The sequence below is a fragment of the Puma concolor genome, chromosome C2 (genome assembly GCF_028749965.1).
Source record: "Puma concolor isolate L17-30 chromosome C2, mPumCon1.1.hap2, whole genome shotgun sequence".
NCBI classification, from domain to species: Eukaryota; Metazoa; Chordata; class Mammalia; order Carnivora; family Felidae; genus Puma; species Puma concolor.
In genome coordinates this window covers 1,120,380-1,141,206 of record NC_141675.1, presented here as the reverse complement: position 1 = coordinate 1,141,206, position 20,827 = coordinate 1,120,380, and the positions used below count along the sequence as shown (strand labels likewise).

The following is a 20,827-nucleotide window of genomic DNA, read 5'->3' as shown; positions in this document are numbered from 1 at the left end:
TTTCTGGTTCACGTATTTTAAGCCACTGTTGTTCATTGTGCACACACTAAGCCTGCTATGTCTTCTTGGCAATTGATTATGCATATTACTGTGTGTGTGTGTGTGTGTGCGTGTGTGTGTGTGTGCGTGTGTGTATGTGAGAGAGAGAGAGAGAGAGAGAGAGAGAGAGAGAGAGAGAGAAAGAGAGAGATCTTCCTTGACTTAGGAGTTGTGTTCCAAAAGGGTAAGTTACAAATATTGTAGGACAAAAATGGACCTACTACACCTAATCTACTGAATTAGAGCTGAACCTATAGCTCACCTTAAATGTGCTAAGAACCCTCGGATTAGCTTACAGCTAGCTGGGCAAAATCATCTCACACAAAGCTTATTTTATACTAAAGTATTGAGTATTTCCTGTAATTTGTTGAACACTGTACTGAAAGGGAAAAACAGAATGGTTGTGTGGGTATGGAATTGTTCTAAGTGTATCAGCTGTCTACCCTCGTGACTGTGTGGCTAACTGGGAGCCGTGGTTTGCTGCCCAACATCGAGACAGGATCATACTGCATGCCACTGGCTGGGGAAAAGATCCAAATTCAAAATTTGAGGTATGGTTTCTACTGAACACATACCGCTTTCACGCCACTGTAAAGCCAAAAAACCATAATCTGCACCGTTGTAAGTTGGGGACCATCTACATATGTTCAGTCTACTTGTGTCACCATTTATCAGTCTGAAGGATGTACAGAAACCTCACCTCCCTTTACCATTCTGTAAAATATCTTAATATTTTCCCTGCATGTATTTAGAATCATCAGATAGTGTTACAATTTTTGTTCCAATTGTCAAACGTAACTTTAAAGACTTAAGAGGAGGAAAGTCTGGGGCGCCTGGGTGGCTCAGTCGGTTAAGCCTCCGACTTCGGCTCAGGTCATGATCTCGCGGTCCGTGGGTTCGAGCCCCGCGTCGGGCTCTGTGCTGATAGCTCAGAGCCTGGAGCCTGTTTCAGAAATATGTGTCTCCCTCTCTCTCTGCCCCTCCCCTGGAGCCTGTTTCAGATTCTGTGTCTCCCTCTCTCTCTCTGCCCCTCCTCTGTTCATGTTCTGTCTCTGTCTCAAGGATAAATAAACATTTAAAAAAAAGAGAGAGAGAAGGAAAGTCTAATTATGTTTATTCGTATTTTTGCTTTCCATGGTTTTTCTTCCTGACAGTCCCAGGTCCCTTCTTCTATCATTTCCTCAAGTTTACAAAAATTTTTTTAACTATTCTTTTAAGGGGTATCTATATGGCTCAGTCACTGAAGCACCTGATTCTTGATTTCGGCTCAGGTTGTGATCTCATGGTTCATGAGATTAAGCTCTGCATTGGGCTCTGCGCTGACAGTGTGGAGCCTGCTTGGGATTCTCTCTCTCCCTCTCTCTCTGCCCCTCCCCTGCTCACTCTCTCTCAAAATAAATAAACATTTAAAAATCAATCAATCAATAAAGTGGCTATTCTTTTAGCATAGATTTTCTGGCAACAAATTCTCTTCGTTTTCTTTCATCTGAGAGTGTCTTGATTTCCCCTTCATTTTTTTTTAGTTTATTTATTTAGTCATTTTTGGGAAAGAGAGAGAGAGAGAGAGAGAGAGCGAGCAGGGGGCGGGGTAGAGAAAAAGGGAGACAGAGAATCCAAAGCAGGCTCCACGCTGTCAGAGCAGAGCCTGACGCGAACCGTGAGGTCACGACCTGAACTGAAATCAAGAGTCCGATGCTTAACCGACTGAGCCACCCAGGCGCCCCCTGCCCTTCACTCTTGAAGGGTATTCTCTCTGAATACAGGATTCTGTACTGACACTACTTTTCTTTCAGCACTTGAAAAAGACCATGCTGCTTTCTTCCAGCCTCCGTTATTTCCGATGAGAAACTGGCTATCATTCTAATTGTGTTCCTCTACAGACAACGTGTCATTTCTCTCTTGGTGCTTTCAAGCTTTTGTCTTTAGTTTTCATATGTTTAATTATCATGTGTTGGACACGAACTTTGGGGGGCTTATCCTGTTTGGGATTCACTCAATTTCTTGAGTCTGTAGTTTTGGGTCTCTTGCCAAATCAAAAAGTCTTGGACTTATTACTTCAGGCGTTTTTTAGCCCCTCCTTCCCCCGCTCCTTCTGGGACTCTGATAACAGGAATGTTAGATCTTTTGCTACAGTCGCACAGGTCTCTGAGGTTATATTTACTTTGCCAGTCTATTTTTTCTCTGCTGTTCAGATTGAATCATTTCTATTCTCTATCTCCCAGTTTCTGATCTTTCCTCTATTTCTTCCATTCTGCTACAGCGCTCATCCACTAAGCTTTTTATTTTAGTTATATTTTCCACTTCTAAAATATCTATTTGCCTCTCTTTTATGCCTTCTCTTTCTTTGCTGAGATATTCTATTTTTCTGTCTGTTTGAGGTACATTCATTTGATCAAGGCTGCTTTAAAATCTGTCCGATATTTCTAATATCTGTCGCCTTGATGGTGGCATCTACTGACCGCCCCTTTTTTCTTGTTGGTTCATCCTGGTTCCTGGTATGATGACTGTTTAAATAGAAACCTGGACATTTTAGGTGTTAGATTCTACAATTTATTTAAAGCTTTTGTTTCGGTCGGTTCCTCTAACACCACTCTAGCAGGCAAAGCAGGGGCAACACCTCGTTAGGTTACCCATTTGGATACCACTGACACCAGCGTGGAGGGTGGGGTCCTTCCTATTGCGGGACTGGGGCCAGAACTCTGGTCTCCCACCAGACCTTCCCACGGATACCTCTTCTGCTAGGACGAATACAAGTGCCTCGTGTGTGTTCCCACGTTCCCACGTGGTCTCTGCTGTGCTGGGTGGTGGCAGAAGGCCTGACGCTCCATTAGGCTTTATCTGAAACCACCCCAGCAGAAACTGGAAAAGGAACCTCATTATTGCTGGGTAGGGGTGAAGTCAGACTCCCGACGTGATCTGCGACCCACACAGAAGTGGGGAGGGCCTCATCGTCACTCAGTGAGTGAAGTCCCACCTGGCTACTTTCCTAGAAAACTCTCAGAACTTTTACATCTGAAAGGGGTCACAGAAATTATAATTTACCTCCCCCACCCCATCCCCAATTTTCAAAACAAGGAAAGCAAAGCCCAGAAAAAGTAAATGACTCTTTGAAGAGACACAACACAGTCTGTGGCAATAAATAACATGAAATAAAATAAAAATAAAAAATAAACTAAATTTCTCAAATTTCTCCTTAGCACCTTTGTTTTTAATCACAATGGCCCATTTTGCTATTTTTTCCCCCAAAGGAATCATGTTTTCTCAAATAATTACCTGCCAGACACCAATATTGGCTGAAGGTTCTGAGAATGGACGTTTCAAGACCCTGCACATTTTTAAGGCATCCGAATTAACTTCAGTGAAGTTATTTAACACAGCAAAGGCAGCCGCTAATGGGTAGACGCAGGAGAAAAGGCTCACATAACCGAACTGAAGAAATAACTCCAAGTAATCATCAAAGGTACCCTGAAAATGTAAACCACAAGAAAAAAACAGGAATTGTTTTAATATTGTAGAATAACAGCAACACTTTGCAATACCATCCAAGGCAGCAGCCTCCGACCAAAAAACAATCTTAGAATTCCTCCCAATCTCTTCTTGTCAACAACAGAATTTACATAAATTCAAAAGCAATTTTGTATTTAAGTCCCCGAAAGAATGAAAAAAATGATTTAGCTCCTCATTCCATTGTGCCAAATCGCTGAATCGTCACATAACAAACAACAGCAAAGCTAAAGATGTTTGCTTTTAACCAAGTAAAAAGAAATGATCCGACGTCACTATTAGAAATCTTACATGACTGCCCCCTCACATCATGGGCTCCCCAGAACCTCAGTCCCTGAGCCTCCATCAGAAAACGGATGGTGGTGATGCCAACGAGCGTGGCGATGACCTGCAGAAGTCTGCCCCTCCCTAAAATCGACCCCAGCAACAGAAGGGCAAAACGTGTCAGGACCAATTTTTCAAGTGCTCTGGAAGTCAAGCAAAGGCTTGCAGCGATTCTGCTGGCACAGCTCAATCGTCTGGCATTTTAACCTCTTCTCATCTCATCTCCTGCTCCCCAGTTCTGCAGCAACCTTGAAAAAGCCCAGCATGCACCACCAGGACGGGAAGGGAGCAGCAGACTGGGGCTGCAGATCTGGGAAAGAAAGCCTCATTCCCAGAGGGAAGTCATTATCTGGCCTGGTTAGCGGTGACCTACAAGATTCCGCTCAAAAGGCTTGTCTTGATTCAACTTCACGGAGTCTCTTCCAGTGCTGAGGGCTTCTCCCTGAGTTTGTGAGGTGAATTTTTAAACACGGGTCTGCCTGAGGCCATGGGTAGCAGGGGGGCAAACAAGAGACTAGCCAGGGAGCTCAAAAGGACAAGCTGAGGAATGAAATAGCCACGGGGGGTTTGCTGAACGCCAACATTTTCCTGGGAATCTAGAAGACGCGGCGCATGCAAAGGATCAACGCATCATCTCAGGAAACACCACAGAAGGCTCGAGGATCTCACCTCTGACTGACCTCGGGGCTCTGCACAGGCAGAAAGTGAACGGCAAGGCAGAATTTTAAACTTCCTGGTTTAGTGTTGAAGGCACGCCCAAACACGAAAACAGCGACCGAACAGACATCTGATGAGGGACAGAAGCAGGGAAATGCTCACTTCTAGTCCAGCAGGCTGACCCACAGCCTCAGAGTTTTCATTAAGGGCCAAATTAAGTGCTGCTTGCTACGTTCTCAAAGGGTCTCGTGACTACCTGTGCATATTGCCAATTACTATCGAACTGAATGATGAGCACTCGAGAAATGTTGCAGAAGTAGTTTTATTAATAGAAACTTGAAGCAACATTTATGATCTGATACTCCCTGCATGTCCTCTCCCCCTTCAGCACTAAGCATACGACCACCGGCTTCATACGGCACAAGTGCAGCTCTTTCTGCCCGAGTTCTGTCCCCGTGCTATAATAAAAGCACCTTTTTGCACCGAAAATGTCTCAAGAATTCTTTCTTGACCATTTGCTTGCGGCCCCACGTCAATATCTATATAACACTCGACCCAACGACAACAGAATGCTCGTTCTTCTCAAGTGCACACGAAACATTCTTCAGGGTAGATGAGATGTTAGGCCATGAGACAATTCTCAACAAACCCAAGAGGCTTAAAAATCATACAAAGTATCTTCTTTGACCACAGTGGAATGAAAGTGGAAATCAGTAACAGAAGGAAATTTGGGAAATTCATGTTGAATGGAAATTAAGCGACATATTCCTAAAAAACCAATAAGTCAAAGAAGAAGTCACAAGAAGAATTAGAAAATACTTTGAGATGAATGAAAATTAAGACACGACATATCAAAACTTAAAGGATGTGGTGAAAACAGTGCTCAAAGGGAAGTTCATGGGTATAAATGCTTCATTAAAAAAAAAAAAAAAAGGCAGATCTCAAAACAACTGAAATTTTCACCTTAAAAATCTAGAGAAAGAATAGTATGCTAAATCTAAAGCAAGCAAAAGCAAATAGACACAACAAAGTTTTATATGTAGCACAGTAATGTACATAACATATAAATGTACACTTTCTATAACTATATATAATCATCTCAATAGATACAGAAAAAAACACAAAAAACCAAAATCTGATACCCCTTCATGATAAAAACACGCAACAAATGAGTGACAGAAGAGAATTTCCTCAAAGTGGTAAACCGCATCTGAAAAACACCACAGCTAACATCACACTTAATGGTGAAAACTGGAAGGGTCCCACCTAAGATCAGGAACAAGACAAAAATGTCTGCTCTTAACTCTTCTATTCAATTCAACACTTTCCTTGGGGTTCTACCAGGAATGGAAAGGAAGGCAAGGAAAGAAATAAGAGCCATGGAGAACAAGAAAAAAAAAATCCTATTTGCAGAGGACATGATCTTATATATAAAAAACCTCTAAAGAACCCCCCAAAAGATTATTAGGTCTAATTATAAATGATTTAATAATAAACTGCAGGATATAAGATCAATATACAAAAGTCAAGGATATTTCTATAAACCAGCAACAAACTGAAAATGAAATTTAAAAAACAATTTCATTTACAATATTATCAAAAATAAGACACGTAGTAATAGATTTAACAGGGTAAGATTTGTATGGTGAAACCCACAAATCGTTGCTGAAAGAAATTAAAAAAGACCTAAACAAATGGACAGACATTCCATGTTTACGGATTAGAAAACTTAGTATTGTTCAGATGGCAATACTCCCCAAATTGATGAATAGATTCGGTGCAATCCCAATCAAAATTTCAACTGCATTTTTAAAAGAAATGGATATGCTAAGCCTAAAACCACACGGAATTACAAGAGACCCAGAAGAGCCAAACAATCTTGAAAAAGGACAGCGAGAAATCGCACTTCCTGATCTGAAACCTACTACCAAGCTACAGTAATCAAGACGCTGTAGGAATGCCATAAGGACAGACATACAGAGGTCAATGGAATCGCACTGAGAGTCCAGAAACAAATCCATGTGTCTTTAGTCGTACAATTTTCTTTTCTCTTTTTTTTTAAGTTTATTTATCTATTTTGAGAGAGAGAGACAGTGCAAGTGGGGGAGGGGCAGAGAGAGAGAGAAGAGACAGAATCCCAAGCAGGCTCCATGCTGCCAGGGCAGAGCCCGATGTGGGGCTCACACCACAAAGTCACGAGATCATGACCTGAGTCGGACACTTAACCAACTGAGCCCCACTTAACCACCCAGGCGCCCCAGTCTTACGGTTTTCAACAAATGTGCGAAGATCATTCAATGAAGGAAGAAATCATTTTTTTAAACAAATGGTGCTCGGGCAACTAGACATCCACGTGTAAAACAATGGTTCTGGACTCTGTCCTCACACTATCTACAAAACTCAATTCAAAAGGGATCAGGCCTAAATGTAGGGGCTAAGCCCATAAAATTCTTAGAAGAAAATACAGAAGTAAATCTTCCTCTCTTCAGATAAGGCAATGGTTTCTCAGGGAGGACACCAAAAGAATAAGTAACAAAAAAGAGAGAAATTTGACTCCCATCAAAGTTAAAAACCTGTGCATCAAAGGACACTCATGAAAATAAAAAGCTAACCCACAGAATGGGAGGACATATTTGCAAATCACATCCTGAGAAGAAATTTATATTCAGGATATATGAAAAACTCTTGCAATGAAATAATAAAAAGATAACTGAATGAAAAATGGGCAAAGAATATGAATACATATTTCTCCAAAGAAGATATACAAATGGCCAAAAAGCACATGAAAAGATGGTCAGTATCTTTAGGCATTAGGAAAATGCAAATCAAATCCACAACAAAATACCATTTTACACGTAGTAAGTGTGGCTACTGCTGAAAGGCGGGGGAGGCAAAAAATGACAAGTGTTGACAGAGATGTGGGAAAAATGGGACCCTCCTATATGGCTGGTGAGAATATAAAATGGTACCACTGCCTTTGAAAACACTCTGGCAGTTACTCAAAAAGCGAAACACAGAGTGAACATATGACCTAGCCTATGGTAACCAATGGATGTTCGTAAGAAACGTACGTTCATACAAAAGCTCGCACACAAATGTTTACAGCAGCCTTATTCCTAATGGCCAAAAAGTGGAAACAACTTGTTCCGAATGTTTATCGACTGATGAATGAACAAATAAAATGTAGCATATCCATGCAATGGGATGTCCCTCGACCATAAAAAGGAGCGAAGTACGATACAGGCTGTATTGTGGACTGAGCCTTGAAAGCGTTATGCTTAGCGAAAGAAGCCAGACACAAGATCACGGACTGTATGATTCCATTTCCATGACGTGCACGCAGGAGGCAAACCTACAGAGACAGAAGGTGGACTGATGCTTGCCAGAGACTGGGGTAGGGATGGACTGCTTACTGGGCGTGGGGTTTCTTCCGGGGATGATGAAGTGTTCTGGAAGTAGCGGTGATTGCTGTAAAACCTTGTGAATTTACTAAAAATCATTACACTGTACGCTCAAAACAGTGAATCTTATGGTATGTGAATTATATCCCAATTTAAAAAAAAAAAAGAAAGGAAAAAAAAAGCTGATAGTCATAAGGGAGCTCTCACGAGTCACCCTAGCAGAAGTAGCAAATATACAAAAGAGGCCAGAGAAAGAAATCCACAGCAGAAAGCGAGGGAAACCACAGAAACATGAAGAAATCCCTTTCAAACTATGGTTAAAAACCTGTCTAACAACATTTTAAAAGGTGTAGTCCAAAGGAAGAAAGGGAAAACAGTCATCACATACCTTCAGCTTGGTGGGAGAGAAACGTCAACAGTACGAGGTGGGTTATTTCGTGATCTTTAACGACTGGGCAAAGAAGCCTTCACTGAAGTAGGCTGCCTGGGCATCGGTGACCCCCACTGGCCACCTGAATGACCGTCACCAAAACTCTACAGGACCAGGCGACGAGCACTCCAACCCCTCACTCCTCAGTGGAGGCCTGCTGTTCACAACACGTGCTTATTCTGACCCGAGAGGAGCAGTTCTCCGTGCCGTGCAGCGACTGAGCGACAGAGCCAGCCCTCCGGATGCCGAAGGCCATGTCGCCGGCTTTCGGCATCCTCGGGCCTCCTCATGATCATCCACTGCACGGGCAAGAACCACGCCAGCTTAATAAAAATGTATGTCACAATATTTTAAAGCAATAGTCTCTCAAATGAATTATTGTAATTATTGTTACTGTATCTCAGAGTCCGTCTCTCACCGAGACGCGCACAGTAGGCTCACTAGTTGAGCTGCAGTGGAAGTCAGACTCCACTTCTGGCAGAAAACGCCCAAACCTAGGTACAGAATACTGGGAACGGCAGAGCGTGCTTTCAGACGGCCTGGGTGTGAGGACAAAGCACGAACCCAGGGACTCTGAGTTACGCTCTGGCTGTTTTCAAGGTTCACACGTGCCTCCAGAGCTGGCGGGTTGGGGCTCAGTGGGGGATTCAGCGGTGAGTAGTTTCTCAACGACTCTCTGGAAGCATCTGGCTCTGGAAAGTATTTCCATATGCTGTGTTGCAGCACATAGAAGTGGTTCTAAAATACACCCAGTGGTATAGCATCAATCCACTTCTCTGAAAAGCGTAGAAATCAAGAGCAGAGTAAAAAAAAAACCTTAGCTGTTACACCATTTTTACCACAATTGGGTCTTGAGAAATCCTGATAGCCTATGCTCGGCTTTCAAAACTGCTGTTTCAGATCAGAATGTACAAGATAGAGCCTCTGCAGAGCTGTGTAGACAAATCCTCCCGTGTGCCAATGGGCAGCCTCCAGAAGGCATGCTCAGGCCTGGCATTCTTAGCATGCAACACGAGGGGGCCCCTTCTCCGCACAGGAGCGCACTGTGCATTTCTGCCTCCACCTCACGCAGGGACTGAGTATAGCACACACACGCTAACACTTTATCAGGACTTTTACACTGAGCGCTTTGGAGTCAGTAAATTTAGCAAACTAGGGACGCACTCCAAAAGCAAGGAGAAAAAAATGCAAATTCAACAATGTAAATAATTGCATACTAAAATAAAAATACTTAACCAAGATACAGTCTACCCGATTAGCTACAAGTTAGCAAAGACCAACTAAGACAAACTTACAAAATGTAAGAACAAAGCAGTCCTGAAGAACACTGTGGTATTTCTGTGAAGTCATAACTAATTTTATGTATCTATTTACTAGATGAATGGAAACAAAGTTTCAGGTTTCAGGGGCTCTATCCCACTGGATCCTCAAACCAGCCGGGCAGAAACAGGTCTATGAGTTCCCTACGCTGAGTATACAACAAGGAAAGAAGGTACTATATTTAAGGCCACAAGCAGCACACGGACACTAGGGGCTGACCATTTTTCTCCTAAAACTGCTCCTTATTCAATATTATACTGAATGCTCGCTAAGAATTACCATGATAAATGACATGGGGACAGTGACCTCAGCAACAGAGAAAGAAAAATTATTAGACAGTGGCACTTAACCCTAAATAAAATACTGACATATTCAACGTGACAATGTGTATTTAAAAACAGTGAGCAAGAAGAGTTAATCACTTCAGCAGATGTTCCATTAGGAAATTTACGAGTGGGGTGGGAGGGAGGGGAAGGTGAGTGATGGGCATTGAGGAGGGCATCTGATGGGATGAGCACTAGGTGTTGAATGGAAACCAATTTGACAATAAATTCTCATATTTAAAAAAAAAGGAAATTTATTAGTGTAAAGGAGAATATTAAATCTTAATACGATAATCTCAACAGAAGCAAATAAACGAAGAACTTGATAAAATGTAACATCTTTCACAATACAAACTCTGCGCAAGTAAGGAAAAGAACATTTTTAAACTGATAAAAAGCTACCTACCAAGAACATGGGATAAATGTTGACACTCAATGGTGAGGAGACCAAAAAAGAAAAAAAAAAGTCAGGAGCTAGAGAAAGATTCCTATTGTAAATACTTCTGTCCAAATTATACTGAACATATTCATGAGTCCAATAGATAATAAAAACTGTACAGATGAAGGAAGAGAGAAAACAGCCATTTTTTTATAGCTGAAATATCTGTTTACACAGAAAACCCAAGAAAACCCAAGAAAATGGATTAGAAAAAAATGGGAGGGTTCATCAAGGTTGCTGGGTAAAAAGATACAAAAATCAACAGCATTGGCATCTAACGGTAACAATATAGAACTTTTTCAAAGAGCTACCAATGACAGGAAACCGGAAGCCTCAAAATCTCTACCGGCAGCTCACTCACTCCTTCCAAAGTGCACTTCCGTCCCTGCAACGAGCCCAGCCCCAGGTCAAGCAAAGGGTCCGACAAGGCGCGGGGCAGCCTGACATCACAGCTCCGGGTGGGGTGCGCCGGAAGGTGCTCTCCCAGAATCGCTAAACTGGAATCTCGTGAGGAAACCATGGGACACACTGGCTTCACAACGAGCCAACGCCCCGAAGAACGAAAAAAGCAAGGGGCTATTCCAGACCTGCAGTTTCCAAGCCTTCTGGTCTCTGCAGCCCTAAACTCTCAAAAGTGACTGAGGACAGCAAAGACTTTTTGTTTACAGGAGTCTACCTCATGATATTTACCTATTTGAAATTAAAACTCAAAACCGTAAAAAACATTTCTCATTGATCTGTTTACACAAAAACATTAACATCAACGAGATACTGCTTGAAAAACAATTACATTTTCCAAGACAAAAACATTCAGTGTAGAGAGTGGCACTCGTTTACAGTTTTAGCAAATCTCTTAATGTCTAGCTCACTAGAAGGCAGCTCGTTTACGGTGTGGCGACTCATCACGAAAAGTCATAGTCACGCAGCTGTGCAGTTGGGCAGGATCCGGGAGTTCACAGGGCAGGGGCAGCACGATGCAGACCCGAGGCACCCATGGCCTTAGCCCTGGCAGGTGCAGCAGGCCCGAAAGACACCGGCGGATTACCCCCAGGGGGGCCCTTACGGAGGTTTCCTTTTTCCTTACTTTTCACTCTGTCCTGCATCATCCAAGCTTCCCATTGTGCCTAAACAAGTATTACTTTTATAACGATTTTTGTGTTCCAGTCAAATTGTCTTTCTTCCCAAAACTTGATAATATTACTTTAGATTCATGTGTAGCAGTCAGGATGAGCTTTACAGAGAATACAATTCTAAGTTCACTGACTTCAGTGTGGAGAAAAATACACCCAGAGGGAAGGATCAGCACGTAGGAAACCGTGGTCTAGATCAAACGTGACCCAGAAGCATGTCCCCTCTCCCAATACATGCAGAAAGTTGAAATAGCAAATGCCGGACTGTCGCTCCATGGAGAGAGTAGAGGGGGATGTACAGGAGGTGAGGAGGAAGCGTGTCAGATCACCCAGGGCCCCAGCCCCTCGAGCAAGTCGAGGAGCAGCACCGCTAACCGCAGCATTCGCTCACAGACCCGGGGCCTGCAGGAGAAGCGAGCGTACTGCTTCCTGCCCAGGCTGAATGACAGGTTCCGAACTGGAAAAGCAAAGCCTTGAATCTTGTTCCTGATTTAGTCACCAAGGGATTAACCGCAGAGAGCTTCAACTGCCTGTTATTAACACGGGAAAAGCAACGCTCACCTTACCGTCCTTCACCAAGGTGTTATCAGATGTCATGAGATGCCAAAAAGGTGAGGTCTCAGATTCTGACAGTTGTCACCTTAGTAGCATATAGTTGTTGGATGAATTAAAATTGCTTGCATGAGAATGTTTATAGCCGCACTATCCACAATAGCCAAGCTGTGGAAAGAGCCCAAATGTGCACCGATGGGTGAATGGATAAAGAAGATGTGGTATATACATATATACAATGGAGTATTACTCGGGAATCAAAAAGAATGAAATCTTGCCATTTGCAACTACGTGGATGGAACTGGAGGGTATTATGCTAAGTGAAATTAGCCAATTAGAGAAAGACAAGTATCATGACTTTGCTCATGTGAGGAATTTACGATACAAACAGATGAACATAAAGGAATGGAAACAAAAATAACATAAAAACAGGGAGGGGGACAAAACAGAAGACACTCACAAATATGGAGAACAAACTGAGGGTTACTAGATGGGTTATGGGCTCAATGGGTAAGGGGCATTAAGGAATCTACTCCTGAAATCATTGTTTTACTATATGCTAATTTGGATGTAGATTTTATTTTATTTTATTTTTTTTTATTTTTTTTTTCAACGTTATTTATTTTTGGGACAGAGAGAGACAGAGCATGAACGGGGGAGGGGCAGAGAGAGAGGGAGACACAGAATCGGAAACAGGCTCCAGGCTCCGAGCCATCAGCCCAGAGCCCGACGCGGGGCTCGAACTCACGGACCGCGAGATCGTGACCTGGCTGAAGTCGGACGCCTAACCGACTGCGCCACCCAGGCGCCCCTGGATGTAGATTTTAAAAAATAAAAAATAAAAACAATTGCTTGGATGAGGGACATATTGCTTGAACTACTGTATATGAGTCAGCGAGCCAGGGGGAAAGGAGGGGAAACTGGTCTGGAGAAGACTGTGAATTTGGTTTGGGGCACTTGGGGGCATGATGTCGTCTGTCCAAATAATTCAGAGAAAAAGAAGAGATGAGAGCTGATTCTAAGTGACTACAGGGAGAGAAGAGGGGAAGGAGAGACGACAACATGAAATAATTATTTCAAGACACTGGGGCAGGAAAGACAGGACACAACCAGCAGAAGCGCGTGCGGGTTTGCCTGGTTTGGGACAGGAGGGCTGCCGACAGCTGGGGCAGGGAGACGGGGAAGCGGGAGATGTGGCGGCTGCAGGCGGGCACTGGGAACAGGGGCCTTTGCAGACAAGAGGAGAGGCGGAGGGGATGGAAGAGAGAGCTCAGGGGAAAGACTGCTTGTCCGGCTTCCACCAGAAAGGGAAGGATGAAAAACAAATACGGCCAGAAATCCCGCTCCCCAGAGCAAGCAAGGAAAGGAGTCAGACACAGACTGAGGTTTTAGGCCCCAGCCAGCCAGCCCTTCGACCAACACAGGCAAGAAGCACCACAAGGTGCAAATGTGCTCCTTCCTTGCACGCCTGTGTTTTCTCTGACGCTTTACATACAAACATAAGCAGTGTTACTGGCCAAGTGTGCCGTGCGTATACTTTGAATCACACTCCCCCCCACAGACAGCACTGACAGAAAATGCTAGTGCATATATGCATATTTCATCAAGACGCATATCACCACGCAAAAACCAGAAAAACAGCTGCACAGGTGAGAAATGGAACAAAACGCAAGGTGGTAAGCGGGAGCCTGGCCCGACTCCAGCCCGCAGGCCAACGGACGTGGCTCAATCTGTATCCTGTGGGGCGAGGGATTCAAAGGCACCTACTCCCCTGAAGCATTACTGGGGCTAGGCTGTTTACAAAACCAGGGGCTAGAACAGTGGTCCCCTGTCCTTGAAAGGGGTCTGAAAAAGCCACAGCTGCCACCCTGACCTGCAGTCTGTGTCGACTGGCTCTGCAAAACCCCCAAGGTCCCTACAAGGTGGGAGCCGGGGCTACAGACCCCTGGTTTTAGGCTAAGCCACAGAGGCCCCTGGGGCAGCTGTGAAGATCGAGCAGGCAGAAGCGAGCAGAGAGGGAAGACACACGTCCTCAAGATGAACACACCAAGTAACACTCGCGGGCACACGAGAAGAAGGAGCACGTGGGCCAAGAGGGTCAAAAGATGACGCGCGAAGGCGGAAAACAAGACCACGAGAGTTGAACGGTAACGGACTCTCACTGACTGAGCCGCTGCAGGGTCTAACTCACTGAGAAGCAGACCGCTCCGCGCAGGAAGGTGCAGGACACAGGACACAGGACACCGGGACCCGAAGGGCGCACGACCCCGAAGCCCCTCTCCCGCGAACACACGGTCAGGTTCCAAGAGCCGGGTGCTTCCTTGCACTGTTGTTACAGGCGGCCAGCCTTGCAGTGATCTGCTTGCAGCTCCTCAAAGGAACTCAGAAAGTCTTGATCAAGAAGGAACCACGGACACTTCCCACACCACTCAGGGAAACCGGAAGGATTCTGCAGAGCAGCGCCCCATTTTCGGCGGCGGGTTTCCGCCTCCCCCAGGAGTCTGCAGCAGCCCCGGCAAGTGAGCAGGACGCGGCCTCTTCACAGCCGGCCGGGCCCGGGGCAGCTTTGCAGCAAGGGTTGCCTGGCGTCCTGGGGGGGCGGGGGGAAGCAGTGACACGGCCGGCCGAACCTGCCCCCTGCTGTCCTGAGGCTTAACTTCAGATTGAGGGCGGCAACACCGAAGGCGCGGTCCCCCCTCGTTCACGGTGAAGGAGCTCTTGGCGCGGACGCTGGCAGGAGAGCACTTCCAAAGTAGCCACATCTGGGCCAGCGAGCGGGTCCACTCTTGTGAAGCTCAGTGCCTGACTGCTACTCGCTTTTACTCAATGGTTAATTCGGCAATATTCACACTTACCAGATAGGTTCCCATTTCTTTCTCCAGGACAACCTGTTCGTACAATGTAGCATCGATGTCCGCTTTCAAAGCCTGCACCTTCCTCTTCACCTGCACGTGGTGCTTCCTTTGGAGCCAGTAAGGAAGAAGAGACTCCATAATTTGGTTAAGGATCTGGGAGGTAATCAGGAGAGTGGCCAGACTCTAAAAAGAAGCAGACAAGTAAGATCTGACAATGGAGCTTAGTAAAATCACAGTATGTGTATAATTATGCAATAAATAAAATGGAATCTTCAACAAATAGCATACCATTAATATCACAACTAATATCAGAAAAGCGAGGTGCTAGAATAATGTTTCCAATTTATTGTTTTTTCCCACAGGAAAAACACATTAAAATACAAAAAGTTATAAGTAAGATTATAATAAGAAATAAATCAGTTATAAATAAGATTATAATAAGAAATGAAATCAGTAATGAGCTGGCAAGGGAACAATTTAATTTGAAATTGTTTTTTGTCATCTCATCCTTGCTACAACATAATAATCTAAGTGATATTGCCAACTCTGAAAAATAAAAAAGTTTGGCGAAACTTCAAAAAACTTATAAAATAAATATACCTTCCTTCATCGTATAAGCTTAGAAAGTAGTAAAAAAGCCACCCATAATTCCACAACCATGATGGAACCTCTGCTAACATCTTAGGATATTTCTTTCCAATCACACGTAAAATACAAGCAGCCCACGTACTGCTGTTGACTGTATCGTTCCCAACCTTCACTATTACACATGCTGCTCTTCGGATACCTGTGTACACGAATCTTCGCCCTGTCTCTGGTGGCTTACTGAGGATGGACTGTGGTTCTTGGCAAAGCTGCGCTAGCGGCTTCTAGAAGTGCTGTGTCAATTTCCACTTACCCCAGATGGATAGGAGTGTTTCCATCACATACTACCTTTGCTAGGATTATAAGTGCATTATTCTAAAAGTCCTCCCCCATCTCCTTGTCCTTCATCTCCTGTTTAAAAAAAGAGACTCTTGGGGCACCTGGGTGGCTCAGTCAGTTAAGCATCTGACTCTTGATTTGGGCTCAGGTCATGATCCCAGGGTCATGGATCGAGCCCATGCCTAACTCCATGCCCACTTACAATTCTTTCTCTCCCTCTGCCCCTCTCCCCAACTCGTGCTCTCTCTCTCTCTCTAAAATAAAAAAAAAAATTATAAAAGTTAACAACATATCCATTTAAAAATGAAATGGGAAAGACCTATTTAAGGTTGTATCAATCACCTCTCACTCTGACACACACACACACACACACACACACACACACACACACACACACACACAAACTTCAATTAAGGAATACTTTCCATTAGAATTGCTTTTACAGGCTTTGAGATGAACTATATATGTGTTTTTCCTGTACCGCATGATTAATTTTACAAGTTGGTTAGCTTCAACGAATTTGTTTTCAGTTGAGTACGATATACAGTGCAATTGCTAATGGTTTTTCACTTAGAATTGGCTTAGAAATATACAAAATGTCAGATTTTATCCATAACAATAATATTGTTATCTGAATACAGGAAAGGACCTCTGAAACCTACAAGACTGAGACTTCCTGCTTTTCACACTCACCTGACGCAACAGCTTCATATCCCTCAAGACAAAGGCGATGTAGAAGAGGGAGGCAAAGCAATTCAGAAAGTTGAACTGCCAAGAAAAAGACGGCAACATTTCACACTGCTTTACGGTACTTTATTACAGTTGTAAGTACAGCATTAACAATGTAACGAGGGACTTCCAGCCCTCACCAGATGGCAGACTTGTTTCTCCTGCTCCTCCTCACTAAGCACATCCAGAAACCCTGGAAATACCGCAAGAGGCGAGCAGAGGAGACCTCTGACAGCTGCCAACAGCTTGGACTGGTTTGGGACCCACGGCCCGAGGGAACAGCGGAACAGCGGAACAGCGGAGCACCCGCACATTTCTGCTACATTCTAACAGAAGAGGAAGAGCGAGGCCCAGCCTTTCCCAGCCCCCACTGGCAAGCCGGATGGCCTGGGCGGGCTCGCTCCCTGCCCACCTCACCTCTGCCCACCCCCCCACCCCCCGTTCACTTGAGGAGCCCTGCGGACCTGGCAACGGGGTCCACCCGGACTCCTCGCTAACACTGAGTTGCCGAAGGATGTGCTTCCTTCCCGGCAAGGCCTGGCCCACCGGGCCCCACGGAGAGACGCCAGGCCAGCCAGACGGCACCAGCATTCTGCACATCAAGCATCTCTCAGTGCTAGAATGAGGCCTTCAAAGACTTTTTAGAGATGCATGGCTGCTTGCCCCTTTTCTAAAGTCCAAACTGCTAAAACTGTTCGTTTTGCATTACCTATTTATAAAAAATGCTGTATTTTACTTGCCACATTTGCCTCTATAATCAGACCTACTCCCATAAACCTAAGCACCTTCCTGTCAGGGCTTTGTGATCTCTTGAGGCCTGAACAACCAGATAACAAGCTTCTGACAATGATTTCTTGGCTGGAACAGAAACTCTTTTCTCCGGAACCCTTTCTTGGGAGTAAGATACACGGACTGTGGTCCAGTCGAGAGGTCAGAGGACTCTTTCTACGGCTTTCTCGATCCTCAGTCATGCTACCAATGGCTGCGGTAAGCTCCTGATAAATCAAGTGCTACCAAGCTGGTACTTCTTTTTCATAATAATAGTGGGAAAAGGGCAAAATGTGTGAGCTTTTACACAAACAGCAAGCAGGTTACGCTACGCTTTCTCTCCATTTCCTCCCTCCCACCCACCAAAACATGCTGGGAACCTATTAGACTTTAGAAATTTCTTTCAAAAAGTAAAAAAAAAAAAAAAAAGGAAAAAAAAGTTAATGGTCCATCACTAAACAGACTGTGGGCAACTGAGAGAATTGTTAAATAGTGAAGCAAAGAAGTCACCAAAAGGAAAAAGAAACATGTCTGTGATGTGCTTAAATAGTTTTTTAAATAACTAGAAATTGGCTACCCTACTAATTTCTATACTTGAAGTCTTACACCACGTGCACATTTGTAGTAAGAGCAATGAACATATATGTAAGCACACGTAATCCTGCCTACCTGTACAAAATATATTAACCATCTGATATCTTAAATTAGAAACCAGTTTTCATATTTATATTTCTAAGTATTAACCAGTATACATAAGCTTCATAATTCAAATGGATTTGTACATAAAAACTCTACTCACCACTAAAACTTTCAGAATTAGATGATTCTGGTAGGCAGATTCCAATCTGTGATTCTCTACAAAAGGAAACAGGAGAGGAAATTTCTCTCAGATAAGAAAGCGGTATGGTGGGCTGTCGTGGGGTAAAGGCAGATGTGCTGAGGCAGAGACATCAGGCAACGGAGCCTCGGTGAGTAAACGTGCCAGACTGTCAATCACGGCTGCCGCTTATCCTCAAGAACATCGCACAGGGAGAAACGAAGATTAGGACACATTTTCCACAGTACCACAAGAGCACTGTGTTCTGAAATTTTTTTTTAAATGTTTATTTATTTATTTTTGAGAGAGAAACGAGAGAGTGGGGGAGGGGTGGAGAGAGAAAGAATCCCAAGCAGGCTCTACACCACGAGCGCGGAGCCTGACACGGGGCTTGAACCCACAAACTGTAAGATCATGGCCTGAGCCAACATCAAGAGTCGGGTGCTTAACCCACTGAGCCACCCAGGTGCCCCTGGAATTCTTCTTAAAGTATTACTGCAACAAAGAATCGTGGGAGGTGTTGGCAAACGATCCCACAGACAGCCACCCAGAAAAAGACCCTGAACAAGTGGCCACAGTGAAACTGACCGCAACCTCTGAAGAGGGTGATAAAGTGTCTGTCCACATGCCTTACAAGGATTCACTTAAAGAGCAACTCAAAATTCCCTCCTGAGCTACGGAAAGGAGACACAGTCCTGGCCCCCAGACGGCAGGGCAAAGACGCTCCTGAAGAGAAGTGTCACCCTGCAGAGAGGCGGTGTGAGGCTCGCCTGTACTGGAACCCCAACTCAGCTATTCAGCCACTGTCTGTCCTTGGCAAGTCACTGAGCCTCCCGATACTCAGCCTCCTCGCTACAAAAACAAGGCGGATACCCGCTTCTCCCAGGGTCACTGTCGGGACAATAAATAATACAAAACCTTAGTCCAGTAACAGCACACGGAAAGGACTCCATGGATGATAGTTGCTAAAAGACTGACAAAAATAATTTAAAACATCTTTATGGTCCATGAAATTAAGGCATAGACTTCTTCATAGGAAATCGCACTGCATATTTACTTGTTTGAGTGAATAACTCCAGAGCAAATGGCCTATCCAGAGCATTTTCAAACCATGCCCACTTCCTTCTACCACAGATACATACAAGGGTACCCGCTACACGCAGGCCAATGGCCACCCTCGGTCCTATGAACGTTGTTCATTTGGCCAAAGTATCTGAAGGTAATTCAATCTACTTTTTCCTCAACGGAAAATACCAAATTATGGCATTGGGATCACAGGTTTTGGACACAGAGTCTGGGTTAGCCTGGCTCTACAATCTGTCTGAATCTTGCTAACTCTCTGTGTCTTTATCCCTGAAGATAAACAAACTTCCATTTCATGGCGTCCTGAGGAGGTGAAAATGAGACACCATGGACGAAGAGCCAGCCGGGCACCTGGAGTGCAGTAACTAGCACCAAGTGAGTGCCACGATAACCAGGAGCTGAGGGACACAGAGCCCACAAAACTGACGAACCCCTCCCCCAGTCTCGAGAGTGCACCCAGAGCCATACCTCCCTGCTTTGCCAGGCAGCAGTGATAGGAATCCTATGAGCCAAGCAACGTTTCTGATAGGCAGACAAGGCATAGGTGCAAGCATCAAGTCTTACCCCACGAAGTTAGGAACTCAGCAGCGTATCGATAGAGGCGGTTCATGATCTCAATCACAATGGCATAGATGATGCTGGGCACATACAACAGGACACTGGTCCACTCGGATCCACTATTCTCGTGCAGACTCAAGGCCCAGGCCTCCAGGTCAAAGTAAATCATCATGACATACAGAGAGAAATAGAGGCAGAGGCACACAAACGGCAGAGAGACCAGGTAAATGCGCAACTGCCTCTTGTAGCTGGGGTACAGAGGTTCCTTCCTGCCGGTGACGGGATTGATGCCCAGGACCCCATGGAATCCTGGCCGGGGCTCCTCAAACTGTCTCTTCATGACAAGTGTCCCCCACCTGTAGGTCATATTGGCACAGCCACGCTTCCACACTTCCAGGATCACTGTGGACCAGATGAGGTTGAAGGAGGCGAAGATCACGTACTTGTCATAGTCTTCCCATACAAATAAGTAGTAAGGTAACCCAATGACCGCCATGGGGATTAAGGCAACAGTGAAATATTCCAAAAATCCAAAGTAAAGAGCAATTGTTTCCCCGAAGTAGCCACGAATATGGTCTACAATAAAAAGGAGAAAAAAAAAAACTTAAGTACAGACTACCAACGGCTTTCACCGTTTGTTTTTTTAGGTACGTGGGGATCATTTCATACCCTCGTCTCCCAATCAGTGCGTGATGGTCAACCCGTCTTCCGTGCACCACAAAGACCGCGCTTGTCTGGACGGCAAGCCTGACGCCTTCCCCAGCTCAGAGCCCAGGCCACAGCTGCGATGGCTGCTCTCCAGGCACCCTGGGACTGTCTTCCCTTCGCTTCCCCAGCTGATGGATGCCTTCTTCCCAAAGGAAAACCCACCTCGGGGCTTGTCCCAAATCCCCAAGGTCCTAGTTTCAATCCAGCCGTAGCCAATGAACCATTTTCATTTGGGGGTTTAAATTTATGCTCCCCACCTTACTCCC

At 44.7% G+C, this 20,827-nt stretch overlaps 1 protein-coding gene across 7 annotated transcripts in view; it reads right to left on the bottom strand.

The window, feature by feature from the left end:
* ANO10 (anoctamin 10) overlaps nucleotides 1–20,827 on the bottom strand; it is a 289,033-nt gene that overhangs the window by 178,119 nt on the left and 90,087 nt on the right. For all 7 annotated transcript variants that reach the window (XR_015255910.1, XM_086720283.1, XM_025913868.2 and 4 more), the window contains exons 6-10: nucleotides 19,860–20,429; nucleotides 18,195–18,250; nucleotides 16,592–16,666; nucleotides 14,975–15,157; nucleotides 3,313–3,504 (exon numbers count right to left, since the gene is read on the bottom strand). Coding sequence is in view for 6 of the 7 variants with exons in the window: in XM_086720283.1 (XP_086576409.1) it covers nucleotides 3,313–3,504; nucleotides 14,975–15,157; nucleotides 16,592–16,666; nucleotides 18,195–18,250; nucleotides 19,860–20,429 (1,076 nt within the window). In the remaining variant the exon portion in view is untranslated. The remainder of the gene's footprint in view (nucleotides 1–3,312; nucleotides 3,505–14,974; nucleotides 15,158–16,591; nucleotides 16,667–18,194; nucleotides 18,251–19,859; nucleotides 20,430–20,827) is intronic.